Raw genomic sequence first — 24,930 nt, 5'->3', positions numbered from 1 at the left:
GACTTTATCACAGTCGGCAGGATTCAAAGCCGCTTTAAGTTTCAGCTTCACCGGTTGAATGTCTACCTGTCCCCAAAACTATTTCAAAGACGCAGGCAGAGAGGAAGTGGGGAGCAATGCCCGCAAAACTGCATTGCAGGGCGGGTTGGACTAGATGACCCGCAGGGTCCCTTCCAACTCCACGATTTCTATGACCTTTGCGGGGAATTTGCGCTTTTTCTCGCTTTTCCTTTTCGCTTTCTTTTCCTCTCGAAGGAGACCCACACACAGGAAACTACCATCCTGCAGGAATTCGGCACTTTCTGCCCTTATAAGGCTATTTCCACTGGCGGCCAATCAGCGCGCGGGAGGCGGCGCTGGGCTGGCCCCCAAAAACTTGGCCGAGGGCGGACGGAGGCGCGCGGAGCGGGTTCCCTTGCTTTTGGAGCGTGTGGCGAGCGCGCCTGCCCCGCCAGACAGCGCCCTGCCCCGGTACAGGATGAGCAACAACCAGTTCAACAAGGGACCCAGCTACGGCTTGTCGGCCGAAGTCAAGAACCGGGTAAGGGGTCCCGACGCGCGCCCCCTCGCCAAATGCGCCCCTCGCCAAATGCGTAAATGCGCCCTGGGCGCACGGAGGGGCCGCTTTGGAGAGGAGAGGCGCCGCCGCTGCCGCGAGCGCTCCGGGTTTATTCCACCGACGGATTGCATTTATTGAAGGCAGTCTAGAAGCCACTTCCCGTCCACCCCCCCACAAGGATCTCAATGTGGGTCTTTGCCTCCCACCCCCGAGTCCCCCAGCGCCGATTCAATCCCCACAACAACCTCGCGAGGTAGGACGCTTTGGAGAGGTGGCGCCGCCAGCGCTCCGGGTTTATTCGGCCGACGGGTTGCCTTTGTTGAACGCAGGCTAGACCCCACTTCCCGTCCCCCCCCACAAGGATCTCAATGTGGGTCTTTGCCTCCCCCCCCCCCAGCGCCGATTCAATCCCCACAACAACCGCGCGAGGTAGGACGCTTTGGAGAGGTGGCGCCGCGAGCGCATCGGGTTTATTCGGCCGACGGGTTGCCTTTATTGAACGCAGTCTAGCGCCCACTCCCCCCCCCCAAACATACGCATCTGGGACTCAAGGTGGCGTATGTGGGTCTCTCTCTCTCCCCCCCCCCGAGTCCCCCAGCGCCGATTCAATCCCCACAACAACCGCGCGAGTTAGGCCGCTTTGGAGAGGCGGCACCGCGAGCGCATCGGGTTTATCCGACGGGCGGTTTGCGTTTATTGAAGGCAGTCTGGAGCCACCACGCCCCCCACCCCGTCTCAAGGTGGCGTGTGTCGGTCTCTGCCCCCCCCCCCAGCCAGTGGCGTAGCGTGGGGGTGCAGGGGGGGCCGGCCGCACCGGGCGCAACATCTGGGGGTTAGGGGGCGCAAATCCACGGGTTAGGGGCGCAAATCCACGGGTTAGGGGGCACAACTTACTTGCCTTGCCCCGGGTGCTGACAACCCACGCTACGCCACTGCCCCCAGCGCTGATTCAATCCCCAACACAACCTTGCGAGGGAGGCGGCGCCGGGAGCGCTCCTGATTTATTCGACCCACAAATTGCATTCATTTAATGCAGTCCAGAGCCCATTCCCCCCCCCCGCCACCCACAAGGGACTCAAGGTGGCGTATGTGGGTCTTCTGCCCCCCCCCAGCACTGATTCAATCCCACACCAACCCTGCTAGCTAGGCAGCTCTGAAAACGCGGCTTTCTCCATGAGCGTTCTGGATTTATTTAATTTATTTATTACACACACACAGGATTTATGTTAGGGGGTAGGCTTTATGTTGTGCGGGGAGGCAGAACCTCAGTTAAATATTTTTATTGACGGGGTGGGGGCGCAGCTATGCCCATGTGCACATAGACATATCCACATTTTTCTTCCAAAGGGGCAACGTTTATGGATCATTTAATCCCAGCGACAACCCCGTGAGGTGGAGAAGTAGTGCGCCCTGGGTGCATTTTATTTTTATTTATTTCATTTTTTTTAAAAAAAATTATATATATTTATTAATTTAAAACGAATACGTTTATTAAAAAAAGACAAACAAGTAAAGAAACATAGTCAAACAAACAAGTAGCAGAAGACTCAGACAAACCACCACACTATAAGATACAGGAAGATTAATATAACTATCGTCTTATATACTCCTGCTACTGAAAGCAATTATAAAACTTATAGAGAAGAAAATTAAAAATGACTTCCAATTAATCTCACAGTTCTTTTATCTGTCCATCCACAGTTACATTTTCCTTATATAGTTTCTTTTTACCTCCCTACGAACTTATACAATACAACTAGTCTTTAAAGAATATTTAGGAAACTATGGTATAAAAGGAAACATCTTGGCTGAATTAGACTGATCCTTGTATTTTTATTTATTTCATACACACCAAAATGTATATCCTGTTTATTCAATTATTTATAGGCTTCACTTTTCATTTAAAAAATACAAAAAGGTTGTACAAGAAAGTTGCAGTGACTTTTCTGCCCCCCCCCCCCGGAAGCTCACTGGGGGAAAATTAATTAATTTCCCAGGCCTGTCTGGGAGTATCACAAGTTTTTGACTGATGCCTGAAAGTGAAAGCCGGGATGGTTCCTGCTGAAGGTTTACACTCCCAGAATTGAATCTCACATACCTCATTCCCCCTTGCAGCCAACATAGTGGGTTGTAGAGTGTCAGGAGACCTGAGTTCGACCCTCTCCACTCCAGATGTGGATCTCGCTTGTTTTGACCAGCCGCTAGGGCTCAGCCCTGCGGGGCTGCTGTGAGGATCAAAACTGCGAAGAACTGTGTAGGCAAAGTTTGAGGTTTTTGGAGGAAAGGCGTGTAGAAAGGACAAGCAAATACCTTATTTTTCGCTCTGTAAGACGCACCAGACCACAAGACGCACCTAGTTTTTGGAGGAGGAAAACAAGAAAAAAAATATTCTGACTCTCAGAAGCCAGAACAGCAAGAGGGATCGCGGCGCGGTGAAAGCAGCAATCCCTCTTGCTGTTCTGGCTTCTGGGATAGCTGCGCAGCCTGCATTCGCTCCATAAGACGCGCACACATTTCCCCTTACTTTTTAGGAGGGGGAAAGTGGGTCTTATAGAGCAAAAAATACGGTAATCTTTCGTTAAAAGCCTGCGAGAGGTGCTAGTCCCTTGTGAAACTGACCTGCAACTGGCCCTTCGCTTTTGTGATTGTCTCCTTTCACTTACCATCAGTGAAATAGGATGGCTTCTGTTTTTTTAACCAGCTCCTTTTCCCTTTCCTTTTTCGGAGACTCTGACTTCGTTTTCTTGAGTCCTGGGTTGGCTTCTCAGCTTTTGGCCTTGTGTCTTTGAGCCTGGAGCTGAGAGTCCCCGGTGTAATTATTTGACTTGATTTCGATTATTTGATTTCCGTGTTGTGGTTTAGTTGTGTCTGCCTCTTCGTGACCCCCTGGACCAGATCACGCCAGGCCCTCCTGTCTTCCACTGCCTCCTTCGAGAACACTGTCCCACCATCTCGTCCTCTGTCGTCCCCTTCTCCTTGTGCCCTCCATCTTTCCCAGCATCAGGGTCTTTTCTCTTCTCATGAGGTGGCCAAAGTCTTGGAGCCTCAGCTTCAGGATGTGTCCTTCCAGTCAGCACTCAGGGCTGGTTTCCTTCAGAATGGAGAGGTTGGATCTTCTTGCAGTCCATGGGACTCTCAAGAGTCTCCTCCAGCACCAGAATTCAAAAGCATCCATTTTTCAGCCATCAGCCTTTTTTATGGTCCAGCTCTCACTTCCATACACCACGACTGGGGAAAATACAGTGGTGCCTCGCAAGACGAAAAGAATCCGTTCTGTGATTCTCTTCGTCTAGCGGTTTTTTCGTCTTGCGAAGCAAGCCCATTGACGGATTAGCGCTATTAGCAGCTTTTAGCGGCTTATCGGCTTATCGGATCAGCTGATAAGCGGCTTAGCGGCTTAGAAAAAGGGGGGGAAGGAAAAAAACCCCGCAGGAACTCGCAAGACATTTTCGTCTTGCGAAGCAAGCCCATAGGAGATTCGTCTAGCGAGTTTTCTGTCTTGCGAGGCATTCGTCTTGCGGGGCACCACTGTATAGCTTTAACTATACGGACCTTTGTTGGCATTTGATTTCTGTACTGCTTGATCTATTTGAAAACATCTCTAAGCAGTGTACAAAAGCCCCAAGGCAACAGCAGACAGCTTAAACAAAGTTACAGGTAGGGAGCCGTGTTGGTCTGCTGTAGTCGAAACAAAATTAAAAAATTCCTTCCATTAGCGCCTTAGAGGCCAACTAAGTTTGTTATCGCTCATCCCAATAACAAGCTGAAACAAAATGTGACAAAAATACTGAGCTACAGAGGAAAAGGTTACATTAATACAAAGTTGCTAATACATAAAAATCAGTTGCAGTTCCTTTTGCTTTTGACATACAGTGGTACCTCGGTTAAGTACTTAATTCGTTCCAGAGGTCCGTTCTTAACCTGAAGCACCACTTTAGCTAATGGGGCCTCCCGCCGCCGGAGCCCGATATCTGTTCTCATCCTGAAGCAAAGTTCTTAACCCGAGGTACTATTTCTGGGTTAGCGGAGTCTGTGACCTGAAGCGTATGTAACCCGAGGTACCACTGTACTGTCTCCAAAATCTTCAGCACATTGTATCACCGTGGTGCAAGGTTTTGGGGGGGCTGTGGCAGCGGCATAGAGGGCACTGCCAACTTCTGAAACCTCCTCAACTTCTTCCCATTGCTTGCCTCTCTTCTTCCTTTTTTCTTTTTTTATAATATTTTATTAGGTTTTATCAATAGAAAGGTTTCGAAAAATACAGAAAACGAAAAAGATACAAAATTACAAAATACAAAAATACATACATTAAACACAAAAATAGGAAAAGAAGAAACACACATAAAAACAAACAAACAAAAATTCCCTCTTTCTTGGTTTCTCATCTTTAATTAACTTATTTTCCTGACTTCCTCACGTCTCCCATTTTTGTATCCCTTTTAGCAAATTCATGTCCTATTAATTTATCTATTATTGATCCCGTCTTACATTTTACCTTGTTGCTAGAACCCCTTCAACTCATTTCAATGTCATCAGCATTCAAAAATTTTACAGTATTTCTGCAAATAAGATTTAAACTTCCTGCAATCTTCTTCCACCGACTCTTCTCCCTGGTCTCGGATTCTGCCAGTCATTTCCGCCATCTCCATATAGTCTATTAATTGCCTTTGCCATTCTTCCAAGGTGGGTAGGTCTTGTGTCTTCCAATGCTTTGCAATGAGAATTCTTGCTGCTGCTGTAGCATACATAAAAAAAGTTATTGCCAGGTACGTTTTGCTATCGGCACAGGTCCAATTGGAGATTTCTGGGCACCAGGTTGGCGGCCGATAATAATACAGTGGTACCTCGGGTTAAGTACTTAATTCATTCCGGAGGTCCGTTCTTAACCTGAAACTGTTCTTAACCTGAAGCACCATTTTAGCTAATGGGGCCTCCTGCTGCTGCCGTGCCACCGGAGCATGATTTCTGTTCTCATCCTGAAGCAAAGTTCTTAACCTGAAGCACTATTTCTGGGTTAGCAGAGTCTGTAACCTGAAGCGTATGTAACCCGAGGTACCACTGTATTATTATCTCTGCCCAGCCGGTCGACTCACACACAAGTCCTCCATCGTCACATCAAGGAAAGTTAAGAGCAAGGCGGAGAGGGCAGAGGCGTTTGGCTGTAGTTCGAAATGTAATTGGCAAACGGTTTAAAAAACCTCTGCCCAGTCCTTAGTTAATGTCATTTACGTTTCCTTTGTGTGTTTCACCTCCTCCTCGCATACTGGGACTAAGTGAATTGTTGTCAGAACAAGCCACAGTCGAGCTGAGATCACAGAATCGTAGAATCTGTGGAAAGGGATCCGAGGGTCATCCAGCCGAACCCCAGGGTGAATAGGCATTCGAGGTGCCATATTTGGTGCCTGGCTGATATATCTCCATTTCTGACACTGCTCTGACCCCTTTTAACTTTGAAATCTTGCAAATCCTAGAGCTGCGCTCGGTTCCCCGGTTTCCTCCCGCCCACTCCCAGTCGCTTCAGTCTGGTGTTCTGGCTGTGTCCCAGAAACTGCCTGGGAACCTCTTTTGTTTTCGTTCTGGAGTCTCGTCAGAGCCATCCGATCGTGCCGAGACTTGGAAAAGTCTAGAAGGAATTCCCGTTTTTCCAGCCCGTGCGATTCCACCATAGGGCAGCGAGCGTGTGTTGATTTAATCCCTGCATTCTGGGTGCAATCGCAGGTCGCCCTGTTAACCAAAAAAAGCTCGAGAGAACACTGGTTAATGCGGCAGCAAAGTCACGCTTTTAAAATTTATTTGTATGAAAAGTTATGCAGACTACTTAACTCCTCTGCCCAAGGAGGCCTGCAAAATCACCAAGTCTTTTATTTTTAATTTTTTGAGAAGACGAGGTGTCAGGGAACTGCCATCAGAGCATCAGGTGGTGGAGGGACTCAGGCAGGATGAAAGAGACTCAACTGCTGAAGCAGGGACCAGCAGGGGGAGGAGTGATTCTCTGAGGGAATGTGAGCAGGAGGGAGGGCTCAGGGACGCTTCCAGCGAAAATAGTGGGGAGGTATCTGAGTCTCACATAGGGAGACCCATACCTCGCAGGAAACTGTCACGCCGTGAGTCCAGGAGACGCGTTTCCGTTAAGGAACTTCTTTGCTGGAAACGCTTCCGCAGGCAGCCACTGTCGGACTCTACTAGTGACTAGAGCAGACATGTCTGAGGAGCTCCGTCACACACAGAGGTTTGTGGGGGCACACAAACTCTGAGGGAGCACGTTTTCACGCACAAGCAGCTAATCAAACCCTCACAGCAGTCCGACAGTCTTTGTACGCTGCCTGTGCAAGAGAAGGCATCATGAGCGAACCAACCGGAACCGGAGGAGCAGGGGCTGGAGCTGGTCCAAGCTTGGAAGATAGATACCGAGCGTTGGAGGTTCAACTGGCCCTGCAGACGGCGAGGCTGGAGGAGAGAAGGGCTCAGGATGCAGACAAGAAGGGGAGAGCCACTCAATTCCCCAGAAAGGTACCAGGATTGGTGCAGAAATTTGGGGGGGACCCCAAGGACTACCATGCTTTTAGGACAGAGATGCAATATGCCCTTAATGTGCAGTTCGATGAGTTCCCTGATGAGGAATCGCGAGTTGCTTTTGTAATTGGGCATCTTGAGAAAGGGGCTAGAGACTGGGTTCGACCCCTAATGGCAACGCACAATGACATACTAAAGGACACAATGAAGTTCTTTCGTGCAATGGATATCATGTTTTCCAGCGATATTGAGGAAGGGGTGGTGCGCAGACAGCTAATGGCTTGTAAGCAGGGGAGTCGATCTGTCCGTGAATATTGGACTGAGTTTACCATGCTGATTCACAGACTGAGTTGGGATTTATCGGCGGCACCCGTTCAAATGCTATTTGAAGAAGGTCTTTCTTCGGGGGTGAAAGACGAGCTGGCACGGAGCCCCAGGGCGGAGTCTATGGATCAGCTGACCAAATCTGCGCTGACCATAGGAGCGCGGCAGGAGGCAAGAGCCTTGGAGAGGCGGGAAGGGAGAGGGGAACGTTGGAAGGAGTTCCGCATTCCAGACATTCCTGAGCCAGCTTTCCCGCCGGCAGAGCCGATGGAAATCGGAACAGCGCGCGCGCGCGCATTTTCAAAAACCAGCGAGGGAGCTAAGAAGGAGGGAAAGGGCCCCCGGAAATGCTATCTCTGCCAACAGCCAGGCCACTTTGCCAGAGTCTGCCCCCAGAGGAAGGAATGGCAAGGGATGGTGGGAGCTGTTGAGGGGGGAGAAGAAGGGGGAGAGGAGCAGGTAAAAGCCAACGCCTGGTTGCCACAATTGGGGCACTGCAGCCAGGCCAAAGAGCAGTGAAAGTGCCCGTGCCAGAAGCTCCTCGACCTGCTCTAGTGATTGAAGTGTCGCTAGAGCTGCAGAATGGGCACCCCCTAAAAATAAAGGCGCTATTGGACTCAGGCAGCTCCTGCAATTTTATGAGCAAGGAGTTTGCTGCTGAACACCAGATACAGACCATCCCTTTAAGCAACCCCCTGCAGGTGACCACGATTGATGGCAGGGAGTTGTTGGGAGGAGGAGTCCGCTTGCAGACTGTCCCAATGATAATGAGGGTGGCAAGGCACACAGAACTGATAGCGTTTAATGTGGCCACCCTGGGAGGCGCTCCCATTATTTTGGGAATGAGCTGGCTAGCTCTACATGATCCGCTGGTTGGCTGGCATCAAAGAGTGGTGTCCTTTGGTTCAGCACATTGCCTAGAACACTGCAAAGGGGAGAAGGGTTCAGTAGGGGTCCAAGCCACCCTAGCAGGGACTGAAGTAATGGGGAAGGTGAAGGTACCACCACAGTATGCAGATCTCAGCGACGTGTTCAGTGAGAAGGAAGCTGACCAACTACCACCTCATAGACCCTTTGATTGTCAGATCAATTTACTCCCTGGAGCACAGCTTCCCGTGGGCAAGGTGTATGCCATGTCAGACAGGGAAATGCAGGAGTTGCGAGGGTTCATTGACAAGAACCTGAAGAGAGGCTTCATCAGAGAGTCCAAAGCAGCAGGGGGGAGCCCAGTGTTCTTTGTGGACAAAAAAAATGCGGACAAGCCGAGACTTGTATGTGATTTTAGGCGGCTGAATGCAGTGACTGAACCGGTGGCGTTCCCTATGCCCAGAATTGATGATATTTTGAACATGGTGAGGAAGGGAAAGATTTTCACAAAGCTGGATCTAAGGGGGGCGTACAACCTGATACGCATAAGGAAAGGGGATGAATGGAAAACCACCATGTTTACCCCTTTGGGGGCGTTTGAATACCTCGTTATGCCATTTGGATTACAAGCAGGCTCCGCGTGTTTTCAATCTTTTATGAACCACGTGCTGGGCCCTTTGCTCTACAAGAATTGCGTTGCCTTTCTAGATGATGTGTTGGTGTATTCTGAGAATGAGGAGCAACATGTGAGAGACGTCAGAGAAGTGTTGAGCAGACTGCAAGCCAACAGGCTGTGGGTCAAACTGGAGAAGTGTCGGTTCCATACCAAGGAGGTGGAATTCCTGGGGTACCGCCTGTCAGACAAGGGATTGGCCATGGATCCCGGCAAGGTACAGGCAGTGCTGGAATGGAAAACACCCAAAACCAAGAAGGATGTGCAGAGGTTCCTAGGGTTTGGAAACTTTTATCGTAAGTTCATCCGCAACTTCGCCCATCTGACGGCGCCCATCACTGACTGTCTCAGCAGTAAGAAGAAGTTTGTATGGACGGCGGAGGCGGAGCGAGCGTTTGAGGAACTGAAAAGGGCCTTCGCCTCTGAAGAACAACTTCTGCATGTGGATTTACGAAAGAAGCTAAGGGTGGAAACAGACGCATCTGACAGAGCCATAGGGGCGGTGCTTCTTCTGCAGCCGGGGAAGGAGGAGTCGGAGTGGCGTCCGTGTGCCTTCTTCTCGCGGAAGCTGAACAAATCCGAGAGGAACTACACGGTGTACGACCGAGAACTGCTTGCTATTCATGAGGCGTTCCGGAGATGGAGGCATCTGCTGGTTGGTGCACAACATAAAGTGCAAGTGTGCACGGACCATAAAAATCTAGAGTACTGGAGAACGGCGCGAGTGCTCAACCAAAGGCAGTTGAGATGGGCCCAAGAGTTCTCCAAATTTAACTTTGAGATTTGTTATGTGCCAGGCCCAGAGAATGTTAGGGCGGACGCTCTCTCACGCAAACCTGAATATTTGGAGGGGGAGGGAGCACCCGAAGAAACCCATATCATTCCAGAGGACCGCTGGGTGTGTGGGGCGACTTTGGTGGGGCAAAGGGAATTGGTAGAGGGTACGGTGCAGGATGCATACGCCCAGGGGAAACTCAGGGATCTCAGAGGGGAGGAAGACAAACCCGGTGGTTTTGAGGAGAGAAATGGGGCATTGTATTATAAGGGAGCGTTATATATACCTGAAGGGGAATTGAGGGAGAAAGTACTCAAGCAGCTGCACGATAGCCCCACAGCAGGGCACTTTGGGCAACACAAAACCATGTGGCTGGTTACCAGGGAATTTTGGTGGCCCAAGGTCAGGGAAGATGTGCGGGAGTATGTGAGAGGGTGTGAACAATGCCAAAGAGCCAAGGGGGAGAGGCAGGCGCCGGCTGGTTTATTAGAACCACTGCCCACACCTGAGAGACCGTGGGAAGCAGTGGCAATAGATTTCATGACTGATCTGCCAAGGTCTAGAGGGAAAACAGCCATCATGGTTGTAGTAGACCTGTTAACTAAAATGGCCCACTTCATAGCCTGCTCACATGCGGTTACAGCAGAAGAAACCGCCAAATTGTTTGTAGAGAATGTGTTTAGGTTGCATGGCGCCCCCTTGAGGGTGGTTTCAGACCGAGGGAAACAATTTACTTCCAGGTTCTGGAGGAAGCTCATGAGCTTACTGCATGTAGAGGTTAATTTCTCGACGGCCCGTCATCCTGAAACCAACGGGCAGGCGGAAAGAGCAAATGGGGTTCTCCAACAATATTTGAGGTGTTATGTTAATGACAGGGAGAATGATTGGGTGGAGAAGCTGGCGTTGGCAGAATTTGCCTACAACAATGCAGAGAACGTGTCCACGGGGATGAGCCCCTTTTTGGCCAATCACGGGTGCCATCCCAGAGCCTTCCCAGGGGGGGAGGGGGAGAACTGGAGCGTTCCAGCTGCAGAACAGTTCGTGGAAGAAATGGAAGCGATCCATCGCCAGCTCCAACTCAACTTAAACAGGGCTAAGGAGGAATATAAGAGGCAAGCAGACAAAAACAGAAGGGAAGGTGAAAGCATCAGGGTGGGGGACCAGGTGTGGCTGTCTACCCAAGGGTTGCCATTCAAAGGAGGTTGTAAGAAATTAAGACCCAAAAGGCTGGGTCCATTTGAAGTCATACAGCAGGTCAATCCAGTGGCTTTCAGGCTCCGGTTACCGAACCACATGAAGCTGCACCCAGTTTTTCACAGGTCGTTGCTGTCACCGTATAGAGGAGACAGTGAGGGGAGGGTCACTAGGGGACCAGCAATGGAGGAGAAGGAACACAGCTACCATGTAGCAGAGATCCTCGATTCCAGGTGGAAGGGAGATCAAGTAGAGTATTTGGTAATGTGGGAAGGGGAACCGGAGTCGGAAAACACCTGGGTTAGGGCAGAGGATGTCAATGACGAGGTTTTAATAGAGACTTTTCATCAGAGGTTCCCACGTAAACCTCAGCCTGTAGCGAGGTTCCGAAGGGAATACTTTGCCACCACCGACGAGGAAGAGGAGTTGGAGGGGTTCCCAGATTCTGAAGAGGAGGAGGATTCAGCTGGCCAGGACGACGATCGATGGAGAGAATTGTTCGAGACGTCAGAAGATGAGGAAGATTCGTTTCGGGGTTTTAGCCCTTCACCTCCCAGGGGGGAGGAATTGGGAGGGGGTGAGGGGGGCCCTGGAGGGGAAGTGGATGTCAGGGAACTGCCATCAGAGCATCAGGTGGTGGAGGGACTCAGGCAGGATGAAAGAGACTCAACTGCTGAAGCAGGGACCAGCAGGGGGAGGAGTGATTCTCTGAGGGAATGTGAGCAGGAGGGAGGGCTCAGGGACGCTTCCAGCGAAAATAGTGGGGAGGTATCTGAGTCTCACATAGGGAGACCCATACCTCGCAGGAAACTGTCACGCCGTGAGTCCAGGAGACGCGTTTCCGTTAAGGAACTTCTTTGCTGGAAACGCTTCCGCAGGCAGCCACTGTCGGACTCTACTAGTGACTAGAGCAGACATGTCTGAGGAGCTCCGTCACACACAGAGGTTTGTGGGGGCACACAAACTCTGAGGGAGCACGTTTTCACGCACAAGCAGCTAATCAAACCCTCACACGAGGCATAAAAGGAAAATGGACGAGGAGGGCGGAGGAAATAAACAAACTCAGATTCGAGTCTTCAGTGAAGTAAGCTGCTGTGATGAGCAGCTGGGGTGGAGAAATAGAAGGAGATGAAACGTCAGACGTTGCGGATCTCTCACCTAGCACTAGGTAAAGGTAAAGGGGCCCCTGACCATTAGGTCCAGTCGTGGCCGACGCTGGGGCTGTGGCGCTCATCTCGCTTTACTGGCCGAGGGAGCCGGCATACAGCTTCCGGGTCATGTGGCCAGCAGGACTAAGCCGCTTCTGGTGAACCAGAGCAGCGCACGGAAACGCTGTTTACCTTCCCGCTGGAGTGGTACCTATTTATCTACTTGCACTTTGACGTGCTTTCGAACTGCTATGTTGGCAGGAGCAGGGACCGAGCAACGGGAGCTCACCCTGTTATTGCGGGGATTTGAACCGCCGACCTTCTGATCAGCAAGTCCTAGGCTCTGCGGTTTAACCCACAGCGCCACCTGCACCTGCCCGAATTTATGAATAGATCTAGTTATTGCTGACAGGTTGCAGTTTATTTACGACATCTTTTTCAGCGGGGTTTTAGCAGCTATCTGGATGGAGACTGGCCTTTGAGGGCATGGCCTGTTGCAAAAGTATTTTTTTCAAATCAAGGACAAGACCAAATCTGGAAAGAAGCTATCTATTGAAAAGGCTGGAAGGGAGTTTCCACACTCAGGCAATTTTGGTCTTCTCCCAAACTTGTGTGTGTGAGCAAATCTGAATCATTGCCATCCAAGTGTATCTCATTCCACTTCCTCATGAGTCGCTTATCTAGAAGCGCGGAGACATTGGAACAGCAATAAACAGGGGCTGGTGACTTGTGTCTGACGCAGGCATTCGCTGAGTTCCTGGGAAAGGCGAGATTTGAACCTGGAACTTCTGTAGCTAGCGCCTGGTTTGGGTCCCGAGTTTTCCCACCGGGGTCGCTATTTATTTTTATTTCGTTCCGCTCGTGGGAATCACTCCCCCAACTTTATTTCAGCCAGTGCTTTTTTTTTATTTAAAAAAAATGTTTAGGGGCTACTCTCATTTTGACTCAAGAAAATCACCAAGCCCCTGCAAAACAATGAGAGCGCACATTGAAAATAATATTTATTATTTTCAGTAGATAAACATAATAAAAAAGAATTAACAGTAATAAAAACAATTAGAGAATAAAACAGAAAAACGATGAAAAAAGATACATACAGCATATTACCACTTAATTAATTAAAATTAAGTACCATCCATCTTCATAAACATAGTACCTGACCTCCTCAAATCTCTTCCATCTGAATTTCTTAGTAGTTATATGTAGCAGTTTCCAATATCTGCTACATATAACTAGCAGATATAACTGGTCTGTGACCGTTTAATAAAATTTGATTTGATTTGATTTGAATATCAGTATTTCAAAAAACCGTATCACAGTACTAATCATATTACATCGTACATTTTCTTATTTATAGATTGAATCCCAGTTTAACCCTAGGCCTAATTGTTTCTTTCAAGTGGTTACATATCTTTAATATTACAGTATTTATTCAAAAGAGATTTTACTTTCTTGGGCTCCATGATCACTACAGATGGTGACAGCAGTCACGAAATTAAAAGATGCCTGCTTCTTGGGAGAAAAGCAATGACAAACCTAGACAGCATCTTAAGAAGTAGAGACATCACCTTGCCAACAAAGGTCCGTATAGTTAAAGCTCTGGTTTTCCCAGTAGTGATGTATGGAAGTGAGAGCTGGACCATAAAGAAGGCTGATCGCTGAAGAATGGATGCTTTTGAATTCTGGTGCTGGAGGAGACTCTTGAGAGTCCCATGGACTGCAAGAAGATCCAACCTCTCCATTCTGAAGGAAATCAGCCCTGAGTGCTCACTGGAAGGACAGATCCTGAAGCTGAGGCTCCAAGACTTTGGCCCCCTCATGAGAAGAGAAGACTCCCTGGAAAAGACCCTGATGTTGGGAAAGATGGAGGGCACAAGGAGAAGGGGACGACGGAGGATGAGATGGTGGGACAGTGTTCTCGAAGCTACCAGCATGAGTTTGACCAAACTGCGGGAGGCAGTGGAAGACAGGAGGGCCTGGCGTGCTCTGGTCCAGGGGGTCACGAAGAGGCGGACACGACGAAACAACTAAACAACAACATTTATTAAAATAGTCTTTAAATTTCTTCCAGTCTTCTTGATGTTCCTCTTCTTTCTGGTCGCGGATTCTCCCGGTGAGATCAGCCAGCTCCATAACCTCCATCATCTTCACCTGCCATTCTTCAATTGTTGGTAGTTCTTGTGTTTTCCATTTTTTTGGCAAGTAAGAGCCGTGCAGCAGTTGTGGCATACTGTCTGTTCCCCCTCTGGCTTGGGCGCGGAACGCGGCTGCAGAGGAGGAGAAGCGCTGAGCCATCGGGCGGCGAGATTCTCCTTTCAAAATGTGCTGATCGGCTGGAAACCGGGTGCCCTTTCGTTGCAAGCCAACGTTGCAGGCGGCAGGGGCAACGCTTTGCGTGCTTAATGGCGCCGCGTAACTGACCCCTAAGCGTTCCCCAAGGACCGGGGCGGTTCAGATAATATGGGCATCGGCTACGGAACCGGAGAGACTTGCCAAAGGGCACGCAACTAAAGTCTGCGTCAAAGCCAAGAGCTTTTTTCACTTGGCACCTTTGTTTTCGTGAGGGTTTAGCTCAGTTGGCAGAGACTCTTAAACTCAGGCTCTTTTCTTTTTCCTTCTGTACTGGAACTCCTATTTGGGGACTTCCCTGGCTTTTTTCTGGCCCGCGTAGGACCACTCTGGATAGTTGGCCTTGGTGAAGATTTGACGTTTTCTTTTTTAATATAATTTTTATTAGGTTTTCCATATTTTATTACATTTCAGGATCAAAAAATAACTTAAGACATTGCTTAAATAAAGCATCAACTCCTTCCTTCCCTCTAACTTCCGGAATGGATTAAGTTCGTAAACAAAGTAAGGGACCCCTGACCGTTAGGTCCGGTCGCGGACGACTCTGGGGTTGCGGCGCTCATCTCGCTTTACTGGCCGAGGGAGCTGGTGTACAGCTTCCGGGTCATGTGGCCAGCAGGGCTAAGCCGCTTCTGGCGAACCAGAGCAGCGCACGGAAATGCCGTTTACCTTCCCGCCGGAGTGGTACCTATTTATCTACTTGCACTGGTGTGCTTTCGAACTGCTAGGTTGGCAGGAGCAGGGACCGAGCAACGGGAGCTCACCCCGTGATTGCGGGGATTCGAACCGCCGACCTTCTGATCGGCAAGTCCTAGGCTCTGTGGTTTAACCCACAGCGCCACCCGCGTCCCTATAGCTTGTTTAGCTTATACGTAAATCTGGCGCTGCCCAAATCTCGTCTTCTGAGCGTCTCTACAGACACCCTGAAAGTTGGCACAGATGCCAGACCTGTTTGTAAGATGTGCCAGCTTATATAAGAAGACAGTTTCTGTCTCGTGCCAGGGCTGCAGGGATATGGACCTCTGTGCCTGGATCAGGCGTGTTTTTGTTCATAGCGGCATATTATTTGCCGAAATAGCAAAGTTTCAAATTTTATTGAGGCCGAGAAACGACCCCGAAAGGAAGAAGGAAGCGTACAACTTCTTTGCCAAGAAGGCCTGGCCACACACCTCTCCTTGTTTCTTGCTCATTCAGCAGGAAGTTGAGACATGCCGCCAGCTTGCGGCATCAAGCTTGCCCTGTTCGTCCAGGTTATTATGGGATTTCTTCATTCTCTCCGGGTTTTTTCTTTTCTTTCTTCTTTTGTAACTGGCAAGCACATTGGGGCAAGAAAGGCTTTTGATGACGCAAGCGCCCAAACTCATAATTGTCCAGGGGAAGGGCTGGAGCTTGGTGTTATAGAGCGTGCCGGTCCTGAGTTCGAATCTCAAAGTATCCCCCTGAGTCTGCAACCCTGGAGAGCTGCTGTTGCCAGCCAGCGTAGCCAGAGATTCTCAATCTTTCCCAGTCGACGGCTCCCTTGACTTAACTTCCTTTTCTCCTGTAGCTCCCCTGTGAGAAAATGGGGGGAAACTTAAGTTGCTTCGTCGCTGAGCTGTTTTGCGCTTTCGTTTTCTTTTCCCAGGCTTATAATTTAAGTAGCAGAACTTTGAAAAGGGTTTTAAATACGGTGGTACCTCGTGTTACAGGCGCTTCAGGTTACAGACTCCGCTAACCCAGAAATAGTGCTTCAGGTTAAGAACTTTGCTTCAGGATGAGAACAGAAATCGTGCTCCGGCAGCAGCAGGAGGCCCCATTAGCTAAAGTGGTGCTTCTGTTTAAGAACAGTTTCAGGTTAAGAACGGACCTCCGGAACGAATTAAGTACTTAACCCGAGGTACCACTGTAGATAGATAGATAGATAGATAGATAGATAGATAGATAGATAGATATAGAATGGTTCATAGCCCTGCTAAATGTTGATTTTGTAAGTTGGGGGAAATGAAGCAGGTTTAAATAATAGTACAGTCAAACCTTGTTTTGTGGACGGGATCCGTTCTGGAGGCCTGTCCGCAAGTGGAAAATGGACGCACATCCCCAAACATCTGGAGAACCATGATGGAGAAAAAGGAGATAGATAAATGCAAGGAATAAGCTCTTTCTGGTTCCCTGCTTAAGAAAGATGGAAGGGCCAGACAGATGGAAACGTCCATTGCCAACCTGGTGCCCCGAGATCTCCACACGGTCGCAACTGGACCCGCACCAGTTAAAAAATACAAGGCATGACCGGAATGTCCACTGAAATCGGACGGCGAGAAATATTTGAACATTTGTTGTTGTTTAGTCATTTAGTCGTGTCCGCCTCTTCGTGACCCCCTGGACCAGAGCACGCCAGGCACTCCTGTCTTCCACTGCCTCCCGCAGTTTGGTCAAACTCATGCTGGTAGCTTCGAGAACACTGTCCCACCATCTCGTCCTCTGTCGTCCCCTTCTCCTTGAGCCCTCCATCTTTCCCAACATCAGGGTCTTTTCCAGGGAGTCTTCTCTTCTCATGAGGTGGCCAAAGTCTTGGAGCCTCAGCTTCAGGATCTGTCCTTCCAGTGAGCACTCAGGGCTGATTTCCTTCCGAATGGAGAGGTTTGATCTTCTTGCAGTCCATGGGACTCTCAAGAGTCTCCTCCAGCACCAGAATTCAAAAGCATCCATTCTTCGGCCATCAGCCTTCTTTATGGTCCAGCTCTCACTTCCATACATCACTACTGGGAAAACCATGGCTTTAACTAGACGGACTTTTGTTGGCAAGGTGATGTCTCTGCTTTTTAAGATGCTGTCTAGGTTTGTCATTGCTTTTCACCTCCGTACATAATTGTAATTTTGTGGTTGCACGTTCGGATATTTCTCGCCATCTGATTTCTGTGACCATTCACCAAACTTTCCGGTCACACCTTGTACGTGACTTGATTTCTAACACCATTGGCCAGCCCTTAGGAAGTGCGCTTTGTGGAATTTTGAACCTGTTTCTCTTCTCTTTCCCCCTCCAGCTTGCGCTGAAATACGACCCTCAGAAGGAAGCAGAATTAAGGACATGGATAGAAAGCATCACCGGAAGAGACATCGGCCCCGATTTTCAGAAGGGGCTGAAAGATGGCGTTGCACTTTGCGAGTGAGTAGCCACGTGTGTTTCATGCGTGGTATATATTTTTTAAAATTTCATTTTATAACGGATGCAGGTGAGCCAAGGTGGCGCTGTGGGCTAAACCACAGAGCCTAGGGCTTGCCGATCAGAAGGTCGGCGGTTCGAATCCCCGCAATGACGGGGTGAGCTCCCGTTGCTTGGTCCCTGCTGCTGCCAACCTAGCAGTTCGAAAGCACGTCAAAGTGCAAGTAGATAAATAGGTACCACTCTGGCGGGAAGGGAAACGGCGTTTCCGTGCGCTGCTCTGGTTCGCCAGAAGCGGCTTAGTCCTGCTGGCCACATGACCCGGAAGCTGAACGCCGGCTCCCTTGGCCAATAAAGGGAGATGAGCTCCGCAACCCCAGAGTCGGCCACGACTGGACCTAATGGTCAGCGGTCCCTTTACATTTACCTAAGATTGTCTTCCATGAGCACGGTCTTAACGGGTAGGTAGCCGTGTTGGTCTGCCGTAGTCAAAACAAAATAAAGAAATTCCTTCCAGTAGCACCTTAGAAACCAACTATGTTATTGGTATAAGCTTTCGTGTGCATGCACACTTCTTCAGATACGGTCTTAACCGTGAGTCCGTAAGTGACTGTGGAGGCCAATTCTGGATCCACACCTCCTTCCACAGTGGGGACATAGGTTTCCAGACGGGAGTTGATCCCGGTGAGGGTTTGCCAAGCGTGCCTTCCTCTTAGCACGTTTCTCCCTCTTGTCCTGAGTTCGAGTGTCTTCAAAGCCCATGACACCTTTGGTCAAGGCTGTTCTCCAGCTGGAGCGCTCGCAGTTTCCCAGTTGTCGGTGTTTATACTACATTTTTAAAGATTTGCCTTGTCCTTAGACCTCTTTTGTTGACCACCAGCATTACGCTTTCCATTTTTAAGTTCGGAATAGAGGAGTTGCTTTGGAAGACGATAATCGGGTGTCTGAACAACATGACCGGTCCAACGATGTTGATGTTGGAGAATCATCGCTTCAACACACAATCTAACTCGCTGGCATATTTGTAACGATAGGAAGAATGGTTGAAAAACCGTTCTTTAGTTAATTGGGAAAAATCCTGCTCCAGCCCAACATGGCGTCGAAACCTTACATGTGTGTGTGTGTGTTTTCCTTCCCCAGGCTAATGAACAAACTTCAGCCGGGTTCGATAAGGAAAATTAATCGCTCAGGCCTCAATTGGCACCAGGTATGTTCGATACGAATTTGATACGATGAAGGGATTTTATTCTTTTTTAGGGAGGTGGCTTCAGGAATGCCTTTAAGGCTGACCTGTGTTCTGGGGGCAGGGGAAGCATACAGTGGTGCCTTGGTTCTCAAACTGAATCCGTTCCGGAAATTCCGTTCCAAAACCAAAGCGTTCCAAAACCAAGGCGCGCTGCTTTCCCATGGAAAGTAAGGCAAAATAGATTAATCCATTCCAGGCTTTTAAAAACAACCCCTCAAACAGCGATTTAACATGAATTTTACTATCTAATATGACCATTGATCCATAAAATGCATAAATCAATGTAAGGTAAAGGGACCCCTGACCATTAGGTCCAGTCATGGCTGACTCTGGGGTTGCAGAAGATTTGAACCGCCGACCTTCTTCTGCCCCTTCCGGAAACGGACCGATAATTCCCAACGCGAACCCCAGACGATTTAGAAGGAATCCCCTAATTTTGAGAGAAGTGGCTTCTAGGGGTCGCCAGCCTTCACCCGGCTGCCCTTTCCTTCGGCAGCTTGAGAATCTCTCCAACTTCATCAAAGCCATGATGAGCTACGGCCTGAAGCCCGTTGACGTCTTCGAAGCCAACGACCTGTTTGAGAACGGGAACATGACCCAGGTGCAGGTCTCGCTGTTGGCGCTGGCGGGCATGGTGAGTCAAGCTTGCGCAACCGGGCGCCTTCTAGGGGCTGATCGACAGTGCCCAGTGCCCCATGGCCTCTATGGGGAGGCTGATTGGCTGGGCTGTGCCAGGGTGGTGGCGGCTGATTGGTTGTGCCACACAATGGGGTGGCTGATTGGCTGGGCTGCACCGGGGGGTGAGTGGCTGATTGGCTGTGCTGCACCAGGGTGGTAGTGGCTGATTGGCTGTGCTGCAGAATAGGGTGGCTGATTGGTTGTGCCACACAATGGGATGGTGGATTGGTTGGGCTGTGCTAGGGTGGGGGTGGCTGATTGGCTGGGCTGGCCATTGTGGTGATGGCTGATTGGTTGTGCCACACAATGGGGTGGCTGATTGGCTGGGCTGCACCGGGGGGTCGGTGGCTGATTGGCTGGGCTGCACCAGGGTGGTAGTGGCTGATTGGCTGTGTTGCAGAATAGGGTGGCTGATTGGTTGCGCCACACAATGGGATGGTGGATTGGCTGGGCTGTGCCAGGGTGGTAGTGGCTGATTGGCTGTGCTGCAGAATGGGGTGGCTGATGGGCTGGGCTGCACCACGGTGGTAGTGGCTGATTGGCTGGTCTGTGCCATGGTGGGGGTGGCTGATTGGCTGTGCCACAGAATGGGGAGGCTGATTGGCTGGGCTGTGCCAGGGTGGTGGCGGCTGATTGGTTGTGCCACACAATGGGGTGGCTGATTGGCTGGGCTGCACCAGGGTGGTAGTGGCTGATTGGCTGTGCTGCAGAATAGGGTGGCTGATTGGTTGCGCCACACAATGGGATGGTGGATTGGCTGGGCTGTGCCATGGTGGTGGTGGCTGATTGGTTGCATCACACAATGGGGTGGTTGGTTGATTGGTTGGGCTGTGCCAGGGTGGTAGTGGCTGATTGGCTGTGCCGCAGAATGGGGTGGCTGATGGGCTGGGCTGCACCAGGGTGGTAGTGGCTGATTGGCTGAGCTGCACTGTCGGGATGGCTGATTGGCTGGGCTGTGCCAGGGTGGTGGCAGCTGATTGGCTGCACCACACTGGGGTGGCTGATTGACTGGTCTGCACCAGCATGGTAGTGGCTGATGAAAATTTTAACTCCTTCCGTACAGTCTTCTTTATTTGGTCCAGGGCTTTCTTCCAAAACTTAGTGAGCAAAGAACCCTGTAAGAAATTTAATTCCTAGCCTATGGTGTTTTTAAAATATAAATTCCTTAATATTCAGTTTGGTAGCTCCAGGCTTGTCCTGAATAAGTCTTTGCAAGGATGTGGCAAGAGGAGGCCGGCAAAACTCCCAAAGAGCTACCGTATTTTTCACTCTATAAGACGCACCAGACCACAATATTCTGAATCTCAGAAGCCAGAAGAGCAAGAGGGATCGCTGCGCAGTGAAAGCAGCAATCCCTCTTGCTGTTCTGGCTTCTGGGATAGCTGCGCAGCCTGCATTCGCTCCATAAGACGCACACACATTTCCCCTTACTTTTTAGGAGGGGAAAAAGTGAGTCTTATAGAGCAAAAAATATGGTATGTTAAGTAAATGTGGAAGACTCTTCCTGTAGGAAGAGTCCCCCCCCCTTCTGTTTGCAGAGTCTATTTCTCGTGGGTCATGAGGACTAGAGACTTGCGGAGACGCAATCAAAATCTGCAGAGGTTTTAAGCCAGTTTTGAGACTGACCGGGCGAGGTTTGCTTTAAGGTGCTTCTACTCCCCCTTCCAGGCCAAGACGAAGGGGATTGACAGCGGAGTCGACATTGGTGTGAAATATTCCGAGAAACAGGAGCGGTGCTTTGACGACGCGAAGCTGAAAGCCGGACAGTGTGTCATCGGTTTGCAGGTAGGTGATGCTGTTGCCGCCGGAGCCCAGCAATTACCTGGAGGTTTCCTCCTAAGCGAGCCAGCAATAAATCACACTGACCGAGCTGGAGTTCAACTCTTTACAGTGGTACCTCGGGTTAAGTACTTAATTCATTCTGGCGGTCCGTTCTGAACCTGAAACTGTTTTTAACCTGAAGCACCACTTTAGCTAATGGGGCCTCCTGTCACCACCGCACAATTTCTCTTCTCATCCTGAAGCAAAGTTCTTAACCCGAGGTAATATTTCTGGGTTAGCGGAGGTCTGTAACCTGAAGCGTATGTAACCCGAGGTACCACTGTATTAGCAAGAACACGGATTTGCACAGACGTGGTGGACTGTCAGGCCTAATGAACATCAGCTTATCCCTGGAAAGTCTGGCCTCATGGATAATAATAAAGGTAAAGTGTTGGTGCTGACCTTTAAAGGCCTAAACGGCCTCGGTCCGGTATACCTGAAGGAGCGTCTCCACCTCCATCGTTCTACCCGGACACTGAGGTCCAGCACCGAGGGTCTTCTGGCGGTTCCCTCATTGCGAGAAGCAAAGCTACAGGGAACCAGGCAGAGGGCCTTCTCGGTGGTGGCACCCTCCCTGTGGAACATCCTCCCACCAGATGTCAAAGAGAAAAAGAACTACCAAACTTTTAGAAGACATCTGAAGGCAGCCCTGTTTAGGGAAGCTTTTAATGTTTGATGTATCACAGTATTTTAATATTCTTTTGGAAGCCGCCCAGAATGGCTGGGGAAGCTCAGCCAGATGGGCGGGGTATAAATAATAAATTATTATTATTATTAAAGGGACCCCTGACTGTTAGGTCCAGTCGTGGCCGACTCTGGGGTTGCGGCGCTCATCTCACTTTACTGGCCAAGGGAGCCGACGTACAGCTTCCGGGTCATGTGGCCAGCAGGACTAAGCCGCTTCTGGCGAACCAGAGCAGCGCACGGAGACGCCGCTTACCTTCCCCCTGGAGCAGTACCTATTTATCTACTTGCACTTTGAGGTGCTTTCGAACTGCTAGGTTGGCAGGAGCATGGGACTCTCAAGAGTCTCCTCCATAGCTTTGACTATACGGACCTTTGTTGGCAAGGTGGTGTCTCTGCTTTTAGCCATAGTAACTCCCAAACCTCTCCGGTTTCAGATGGGCACCAACAAATGTGCCAGCCAGTCTGGGATGACCGCCTACGGAACCCGGAGACACCTCTACGACCCCAAAAACCAGATCTTACCTCCGATGGACCATTCCACCATCAGCCTCCAAATGGGAACAAACAAATGTGCTAGTCAGGTAAGGACAGTTGCCGCATAATTGTGCCAATTCCACGTCGGTAAGAACTCTGATCTTTGGAACTCCTTGCCAATTGATACCAGGCGGGTGACTTTTGCTGTATTCTTTGCTAAAAAAAATAATTCTTGTCGAGTCCAGACTACCTGGCTGTTTAGAAAGTAGATGCGGGTTTTGTTTTATTTTGCCAGTTAATTTTTTTTTTTACTGCTTTCCAAAATATTTTAACCAATTGACATCAGATTGAACACACATTTAAAAATTGACTTCCACTGCTTTGATGGTTCACCACGCAGCCCTTATTTGCTGCTCGATATTACATAGATTTCCAAATTACATTTAAAAAAAAAAGTACCTCGGTTTCGAGTGCCTTGGAAGATTAATTTTTCGGTTTTCGAACCCTGAAAACCCGGAAGTAATTGCTTCCGTTTTCCAACGTGTGACAGCCTAACTGTGCAGGAACCTGTCTATAAAATTGCTCTAAACTGATTAACTGTTTAAGCTCATCGAAGGTTCTAACTTTACTCGCTTCCACCCACCTGTCCAGAGCTTTATTCGGTTCCCCAGTTGGGCATAAATCTCTGCCGGTTTTCTTCTAATATCATGGAAGGGCTTTTGGCTCCATTCTGCAGTCAAGACCAGAGCACACTTTCGCTATCTCTTTAAATGTGAAGTAATCGGAGGTTTCATCCTCTCTGAGATCTGAGTCTATTTCGCTCAAAATTCCACATATCTGTGGGCAAAAGTACAGCACCCAGTTTCGCTCAGAAATGTTTAAATCTTTAGAAGTCTGTTCAGAACTAAATAGGAATGCCTGCACATCATCACCTTTTATATACTTCGGAAACCTCTTTTTTAGATATAATTTTTCCATATTTCATTACATTTCCATATCAAAAATAAAAAAAATCCATAACTAAGCATTGCTTAAATAAAGCATTGGCCTCCTTCCCTCCCGCTAATAGACTTCCACACAACTTTACCAATTTCTTCACATTCCTATATCCACTTTTTTACCTTATAAATCAATCTTACTTCGGAAGCCTCTTAATATTAGCGGAGGTAAAATCTTCGCTGGTCCAGCAAAACCAACTTTTTCGTCATGCAAGGTGTTCGAGAACCAAGGTACGACGGTAGTTAAGTTTTTTACCTCTACCTTCATTGCTGTGGCTAGTGGCTGATGTAAATAAATATTCTTCTGTTTCCGCTATCGCCCTTAACACTCTTTAATGGTGTTGTGCATACGAGCTCAAATTCTTCCTCTTTTCTTTTTAATACTTCCCTCCCCGATCAGGTGGGGATGACTCAGAATAATCCACTTGGCCCACAAAGGTGAAACAAACTTAGTCCATGCGCAGGTGTTCCACATGTAAGGTAAAGGTAAAGGGACCCCTGACCGTTAGGTCCAGTCACGGACGACTCTGGGGTTGCAGCGCTCATCTCGCTTTACTGACCGAGGGAGCCGGCGTACAGCTTCCGGGTCATGTGGCCAGCAGGACTAAGCCGCTTCTGGCGAATCAGAGCAGCGCATGGAAACGCCATTGACCTTCCCGCCGGAGCGGTACCTATTGATCTACTTGCACTTTGACGTGCTTTCGAACTGCTAGGTTGGCAGGAGCAGGGACCGAGCAATGGGAGCTCACCCCGTCACGGGGATTTGAACCGCCAACCTTCTGATCAGCAAGCCCTAGGCTCTGTGGTTTAACCCACAGCGCCACCTGCGTCTACATGTAAACATCAGTCCAAATTCACAAAAAAGAACTATAATCGATTTCAGTATTCAGACGTCCTCCTTATTCCGCTATCGCCCACCCTAACTCTTAACGGTGTTGTGCATACGAGCTCAAATTCTTCCTCCTTTCTTTTTTAATACAGGTGGGGATGACCGCTCCGGGAACGAGGCGGCACATCTACGATTCGAAGCTGGGGACGGACAAATGCGACGACAGCTCCATGTCTCTGCAGATGGGCTACAACCAGGGAGCCAACCAAAGCGGGCAGGTTTTCGGCTTGGGGCGGCAAATCTACGACCCCAAATACTGCCCCCAGGGGAACGCCGGAGAGGCGGCCAACGCGGCGCATAACGACGGGAATTCGGCGGAATATTACTACTACCAGGAAGGAGAGGAGCAATGAGTTTGGGGAATTGGGGGGGTGGGTCCCCCTCCCGATTTTCCCCTCCCGATTTTCCCCTCCCGATTTTCCCCTCCCCGGCAAATCACCATTGTACAGTTCCTGCCTCTTAATTGCCACAGATACTGCAATCTTTACATATTTGCGTCTTTAAAAAGAATGAGAGTCTTTTCTCCGTGTAGCAGAGATGAAAACAGGCTCCCTCAACTTCGGCCTTCCAGATGTTTTGGGACTACAACTCCCATC

At 49.4% G+C, this 24,930-nt stretch overlaps 1 protein-coding gene across 1 annotated transcript; it reads left to right on the top strand.

Annotated features, from left to right (window-relative positions):
* Positions 1-380: 380 nt before the first annotated feature.
* On the top strand, positions 381-24,730 carry CNN2 (calponin 2). Its single transcript, XM_081178003.1, has 7 exons — positions 381-541; positions 17,423-17,544; positions 18,682-18,748; positions 19,284-19,421; positions 21,134-21,250; positions 22,408-22,554; positions 24,427-24,730. Exons 1-7 carry the CDS (start codon positions 479-481, stop codon positions 24,685-24,687), a joined length of 915 nt encoding a protein of 304 aa, XP_081034129.1. The 5' UTR covers positions 381-478; the 3' UTR covers positions 24,688-24,730.
* Positions 24,731-24,930: the final 200 nt, after the last annotated feature.

The sequence above is a fragment of the Podarcis bocagei genome (genome assembly GCF_964188305.1).
Source record: "Podarcis bocagei genome assembly, chromosome: 18".
NCBI classification, from domain to species: Eukaryota; Metazoa; Chordata; class Lepidosauria; order Squamata; family Lacertidae; genus Podarcis; species Podarcis bocagei.
The sequence above is the reverse complement of the archived record's forward strand: the minus strand, read 5'-3'. Positions and strand labels throughout refer to the sequence as shown.